At 46.6% G+C, this 7,500-nt stretch overlaps 1 protein-coding gene across 2 annotated transcripts in view; it reads left to right on the top strand.

Moving 5' to 3' along the window:
* LOC134465091 (ephrin type-B receptor 1) overlaps positions 1–7,500 on the top strand; it is a 307,413-nt gene that overhangs the window by 293,864 nt on the left and 6,049 nt on the right. For both annotated transcript variants that reach the window (XM_063218530.1, XM_063218529.1), the window contains exons 13-15: positions 1,222–1,371; positions 6,097–6,290; positions 6,797–6,952. In XM_063218530.1, the coding sequence (XP_063074600.1) occupies positions 1,222–1,371; positions 6,097–6,290; positions 6,797–6,952 (500 nt within the window). The remainder of the gene's footprint in view (positions 1–1,221; positions 1,372–6,096; positions 6,291–6,796; positions 6,953–7,500) is intronic.

Raw genomic sequence — 7,500 nt, 5'->3', positions numbered from 1 at the left:
TAGGCGAGTGAGCGAGTAGCGAGTAATGTATGTGAATCTAGCTTTACAAACAAAACACAAAGGCTCTCCTTCTCAGCGGGGATGAGGCTGAGTATGAGAACCATGTTACCAGACCCAGTCGTCTCCAGGTCTCTGCCCCGGACCGGGGGGCCTCATAATTGCGCTAGTCTTTATCTTTTCCTGACGAAATGGGAGAGTAAGGATGTAATGGAGGTTATGGGATTGGATGGAGAGCAGGGGAATGGGCTTAGGGTGTGTGTGTGCGTGTGCGTGTGCGTGTGCGTGTGCGTGTGCGTGTGCGTTCATGCGCGCGTGCGTGCGTGCGTGCGTGCGTGCGTGCGTGCGCGCGTGCGTGCGGCAGGGAGAAAGTAGATTTAGAGTTCCATCCTGACTGTAACTTGAGTCATTAATCATTTTAATTGTGTGATTTTATTTATGATAACGCATGGTAAAAGCTGTTCCAGCTCTCCTTATCTACAGCGCAATTGAACAAGATTGCATCATATTTATTCATTTCAAATGTTCCATAAAAGACAAAAAAACACATTAGAATAACAAATGTTATTGTGTGTTACTTTTGAGATTAATTTTTGTTCTTGTGGGTTAGGGGGTTGAGCCGAGTGGTTCTTGCACATAAGCGCTCTAGGTAGTAAGCTGAAGTAATTAAATTGTTGATTAACTCAATGGGGTATTCCTCTGTGGGTGTGTGCTTAGCCCAATGCACAGATTATATGTGCTAACCCTATACTCAAAGCACCTCGTGTTATGGCAGGTACCCACTAGAGTGTTCTACAGTAATATGGCATGGCTTTCACGCATATGCACCATTGTGAGTTAAAATCAAAAACGAGACTACAAGACTTAGACAAATGCCTTTCACAGCTACTGTACACGTGTTAAAGTAGAACACACCCACATACACAACCTCAGTCCTTATACTGTTTTGTTTACAGTATTGACATGGTGGTTCAATAAATAGGAGCATTTGGAGCGTGTTTCGTTTACAGTAGTTTATGTTGATAGTATTTTTTTTTCATTCAAAGTTGTCTTGTATCCAAGATGATGAGTGAGCCTGTCCCTTCCTGCTTAACTTGTGTTAGGTGTGTTGGAGCAGAGCGAAATCCAGAGAGAAAGGCAGTTCTAAGGCAGAGTTACAATAGAGCTTTTCTGTCTCAGTTTCTAATGATCTCCTCTTGTCTGTTTGTCTGTCTGTTGTGACAGGGTGGCAAAATTCCAGTGAGGTGGACTTCCCCCGAGGCCATCGCCTACAGGAAGTTCACCTCCGCCAGCGACGTGTGGAGCTATGGCATCGTCATGTGGGAGGTGATGTCGTTTGGAGAGAGGCCCTACTGGGACATGAGCAACCAAGACGTGAGTATGACGGAGAGAGAGAGAGAGAGAGAGAGAGAGAGAGAGAGAGAGAGAGAGAGAGAGAGAGAGAGAGAGAGAGACAGAGAGAGAGAGAGAGACAGAGAGAGACAGAAACAGAGACAGAGGCAGAGAAATGAAAGGCAATTCAGGGAAAAGCACCACAGCATAGGAAAATCAATGGGTTTGAGTCAAATAAAAGCAAGAAAAGCGCACAGACCAAAATGTAACTAAAAAAAAACATTATACTTCATTTCATATTTTGAGATCGTTTTATTGCACATCATACTTTACCCAGATAGATAGAGGGTGATCCACAGTGAGGATGTCTGAAACAGGAGGCTGTGTGCGGATGCTGGATGTGTTGAAACCGTATGGCAGGCTATCCGGCCGGTGTGGGACTGGTTGCCCAGTCTCTCTTTGGGCAGCTGTCCGGTCTGGATGCAGGGAAGGGGGCTGCAGCCATCAGAGCAGATGTGTCATTCTGAAGCAGAGGGGGTAGAGGAGGGGAGGTGGAGGGGGGTGGAGGGTGGGTGTGAGGGGGGTGGAGGAGGGAGAGAAGTGGAGGGTGGGGGTGAGGGGGATGGAGGAGGGAGGGGAGGGGAGGAGGAGGTGGAGGAGGTGGAGGAGAGAGGGGAGGAGGGGATGAGGCCATGTTGGCAGGTTTTATCTTGTAATGCGGTTGATAGTGTATACAGAACACGCACACATACAGAGACACACACACACACACACACACACACACACACACACACACACACACACACACACACACACACACACACACACACACACACACACACACACACACACACACACACACACACACACACATTCAGTACATATACCAACACACAGACAAACAGATATAGACAAACACACACACATGCACACACACAGACACAGAAAGATACAAACGCAAGTACGCACACATGTGCACACATCCCCATAAACACACACCCATATGCACAGAGGCATAGCCCATGAAACCTGCTGTATGTAAGAATGCCACTACTATATCCATAGGCTTTTCACCCACTTTACTTTCAAACAACTCTCCTTACCATTAGATGTCTTTGGGTGGTTCATTTGTCCAATCGTGTACTGAATGAGGATGTCACACACAGCAGAAAAAAAACATGACACATGGACTATAATTACTATATAGAAACTACACAGAGAATATTTTGGCTTTTGAATATCCGCCAAGATCCCACCCCGTAATCAGTGATATGCAATCAGACCTTCAGCAGACACAAGGAGATTTCAGAGAAGGAGAGAAAAAAAAATTGACGACAGGGAAGAAAATGTGACAAGTGTCAGCTTTTCATTAAAGCGTCCTTTCTTCTTATAGCCCAGACAATCAATCTTCTTCTCAGCAAGACACTGTGTTCCTCATTTAGTTCACCCCCAAACACCCCCCGCCCACACACACACACGCGCACGCAGACACACACACACACGCACGCACGCACGCACGCACGCACGCACGCACGCACGCACGCACGCACGCACGCACGCACACACACACACACGCACACGCCCCAAAGTGAACTCGTGATTAAGCCTTGCCAAAATGGCAGAACCCGACAGATCCCTTTGTGTTTCCACGGCGACCGTCTGTATTAGGGGGAAAAAATTGTGGAGCGTTTTCATGCTTTACCATGACCATTACGTTTGGCTCTTCAAAACATGCACACACACACAAACACACACACACACACACACACACACACACACACACACACACACACACACACACACACACACACACACACACACACACACACACACACACACACACACACACACACACACACACACACACACACACACACACTGTATGAGCACACACACAAGAATGTACACAGATGCACAGATATTTGTTTACTCCATTTATATAAATGCTCACAGGAATATTATAGCACAACATCTAATGTTGATAAACATGTGTAACTATGCACACACACACACACACACACACACACAGAGAGAGAGAGAGAGAGAGAGAGAGAGAGAGAGAGAGAGAGAGAGAGAGAGAGAGAGAGAGAGAGAGAGAGAGAGAGAGAGAGAGAGAGAGAGCAATTTCATGCCTTGCTATACCTGATGGGTTCAGCAAAGTAATTATAAGTGAGTGGATTATCCAATAGTAGATAAACCAAGGAGGGCGCAGACGGAGCAGCTGGCTTAAAATAGACATTCGGCAAAATCGCCCTTCAGCCCCGTCATCCATGTGCCAGGGTTAGAGCGGTGGCGTTAGCAAGGGAGAGAAAAAAGTTTTTTTTAGATGAGTGGGAGAGGCTTGGCAATGGCACCAGCAAATGGTTGTGTGTGTGTGTGTGTGTGTGTGTGTGTGTGTGTGTGTGTGTGTGTGTGTGTGTGTGTGTGTGTGTGTGTGTGTGTGTGTGTGTGTGTGTGTGTGTGTGTGTGTGTGTGTGTGTGTGTGTGTGGGCGTACAGCAGCACTCAGCTCTTTTTACTGACACGCCGGTTCACGGCCCGGGCGGTCAACGGATCTGTAAACGATCTGGACTGCTGGTGTGTGTGTGTGTGTGTGTGTGTGTGTGTGTGTGTGTGTGTGTGTGTGTGTGTGTGTGTGTGTGTGTGTGTGTGTGTGTGTGTGTGTGTGTGTGTGTGAGTGTGTGTGTGCGTGCGTGCCTGCGTGCGTGCCTGCGTGCGTGCCTGCGTGCGTGCGTGTGTGCATGCGTGCTTGAGTGCGTGTGTAAAGCACTGGCTGGCCCTTGCCATGATTTTCAGCAGTGTGGGCTGCATGCAGCTCTGGCTGGTTTGCCATTGATGGACTTTCAGAAAAGCCTAGCGAGCACTTTTAGCATTAGCATGCTTGAGGGGATCGAAGCTAACTCTGTTTACTGTTCCAGGCGAATCGAAAAACGATTATAATGGCAATGAAATACACTTACTTCTTAAACAAATCTGTGCTTGTATACATATTTTACAAACTCAAACAATGTCTCCAGGCAGCCTAATTGTATGCAGTATACTCCTACTGTGTAATGGAAAGATTAACTTCGGAGCACACATCTCCACACTTTCAGATTGTTACCTCCTGTTTTTTGTGTCAGCAATTGATAATAAAAAAATGTGACAACAAGCAAAAACATCTTCCTCTGAGCCTCACTGGCTTTGAAAAGAAACAGATTATGGCAGATTACTGAGCGTTCGTGCCAAGACGCGTTTCACAACCTCTGTAAGTAACAGTTACAAGGACAGCAACCTGGAAGGTGGCCAGACTCAGAATCAGGTGCATTACCGAGTGCAAGAAATGCACAATGATTGTTGATTTGACAAATCGTTGCTGACAGTGACAGCAATACAGTAGAATTAACAGCAGGTGTAAGGATCGGAAAATGATGCACATACAGAAGTAGGCTACACCATAGTGAACACATCAACAAGCTATAAGATACATGATACATGTGAAATTAAATTAATCAGAATGTAATGTGTATGATACTAAAGATGGGGATTCTTGTTGCATACGTGTGCTAAAGCAACTCACTGAAAGGTTTTCAGCATTTTGTAAATGTTTATATTCCACATATTACCATGTCTTCAACCTGTTTTCTACATTCCTCCCTGCTTATCCTAGCCCGACAGGCCAGGCCATTCATTTTGAATTACTTTGTAATTCACAAATGGTCTGATATTACACTTCTCTGGGGAGGGTTTCGTTGTCCAGCAGGCGGCCGGCCAATAAACTTACATGGGCACATAATAACTAGAGCAGTGTTTCCCAACCAGGGGTACGTGTACCACTAGGGGTACGCGAGCACACTGCAGGGGGTACTTGGAAAGATATTATTATAACAAATGTATGGAGCAGTCACATCAGGACAGGCAAAGCGATATAAAACATGAATTAGGGGGTACTCATGGCACAACTAAGCTTCGGGGGTACGCGAGACAAAAAAGGTTGGGAAGCACTGGTGTAGAGGATGACATTTTTCAGGAATTCCTGTGGGTCCTGCGGGTCCTGCGGGATTCCCGTGGGATTCCCGTGGGATGGGAGTCAAAATTTTAAAAATGAACGGGAGCGGGCAGGAGTGGGAAGAAAGATGAATGGGGGCGGGCAGGAGCGGGAATAAAAATGAACGTGAGCGGGAATGGCGCTTATTTTTTCTGTAAAAAACAAACAAGAAAGCCTCGTTTTTTGACGAAACGGGATTGGGGTTGATTTTGAGTGGGAGTGGGCAGGATTGGGAGGCATTCTTTACAGGAGTGGACGGGATGGGATTGGTTTCTTTTACTCCAGTTCGGGATGGGATGGGATGGGATTTTTTTTCTGGGACCGGGATGGGATGGGAGTGAAAATCCACTCCCGTTTCATGCTCTAATAATAACATACGTCACAAGCGTCAACTGTCGGAGCAGGTCCAATCATTTCAAAGCAGAGCTGAGCTCACTCCTCCCTCCAGGGCATCGAGGATCCAGACCAAAAATTAATTACGAAGTAATTAAGTAATTAAGTACCAAGCTATGCTTATCCAGCATTCTCCAGCATTCAGGTGTGACTAAAAAGCTGTGACTATATGAAGAGTTGCGTTCCTACCATGTATGTGTGAATTCTTGCCATTCAAATATCATGACAACATTCGTTTTAAACCTAATGCAATGCAATAGAAGGCCCAATACAAAAATGTCAATTTTCAGAATGGATATTCAGCATTTTTCAGTGCAACTCTTCATACGGTTGCTCTCGTCTCTGCAGGTTATCAATGCCATCGAGCAGGACTACCGGCTGCCGCCGCCCATGGACTGCCCGGCCGCGCTTCACCAGCTGATGCTGGACTGCTGGCAGAAGGACCGCAACGCCCGGCCACGCTTCAACGACAACGTCAACACGCTGGACAAGCTCATCCGCAACCCCACCAGCCTCAAGGCCCTGGCTGCCATGCCGCCTGTGTGAGTGGGACCGCATAAGGCGCACGTGCACACATGGATGTACATACACACACACATGCACACACACACACACACACACAAACGCTCACGGATGTACATACAAACACACATGCACGCACGAACGCATGCATGCACACACATACATACACTCACACGCACGCACGAGTGCACAGACACACACACACACACACACACAAACATGCACACACAAATGTACACACACAAATGCATGCACGAACGCATACATGCACACACATGCAAACACACACACACACACACACACACACACACACACACACACACACACACACACACACACACACACACACACACACACACACACACACACACACACACACACACACACACACACACACACACACACACACACACACACACACACACACACACACACACACACACACGCACACATTGTACACCGTAGTCGCTGCGTGTTGTTAAGCATGGTCTTGGTGGGTAACATGGTTATTGTTTGTTCCCCTCAGGCCTTCGCAGCCTCTGCTGGACAGGTCGGTGCCGGACTTCAACACCTTCAGCTCAGTGGAGGAGTGGCTGGGCGCCATCAAGATGGCTCAGTACAGGGACAACTTCCTCAACTCCGGCTTCACCTCGCTACAGCTGGTGGCACAGATGACCTCAGAGTAAGTACTTTGAGGGGTTATTAGTATCCTTTTAATGCAGATGGGGTCGCCGGCGGGCCTATTTACTATTTGCTTAAAATATTGAACTAAATCATTACAACATTGCTATGACAGCACGAGAGGCTTAAGAAACAGATTAAGACATACAGTAGCCATTAGAATTTTGGTGACAGTACGGTTATATAGACTAAAATAAACTCTGCGCTAAGGTGTGAAGAAAGACAGGAAAGTATTGAGGGATGGGGAAGGTTTGCGTCAGACCCAGGGATATGATATGGATTCTTAGACCACTGAAAAATGGTGCCCATGTTCGTCTGTCTGTCTGTCTGTCTGTCTGTCTGTCTGTCTGTCTGTCTGTCTGTCTGTCTGTCTATCTATCTATCTATCTATCTATCTATCTATCTATCTATCTATCTATCTATCTATCTATCTATCTATCTATCTATCTATCTATCTATCTATCTATCTATCTCATCTCCTTCTTATCCCTATTCCTCTCCATGTTCCCATCTTTCTCTCTCCATGTTCTCCACCTCCTCTTTCCTCAG

This window comes from Engraulis encrasicolus, chromosome 16 (assembly GCF_034702125.1).
Source record: "Engraulis encrasicolus isolate BLACKSEA-1 chromosome 16, IST_EnEncr_1.0, whole genome shotgun sequence".
Lineage (NCBI taxonomy): Eukaryota > Metazoa > Chordata > Actinopteri > Clupeiformes > Engraulidae > Engraulis > Engraulis encrasicolus.
The sequence above is the reverse complement of the archived record's forward strand: the minus strand, read 5'-3'. Positions and strand labels throughout refer to the sequence as shown.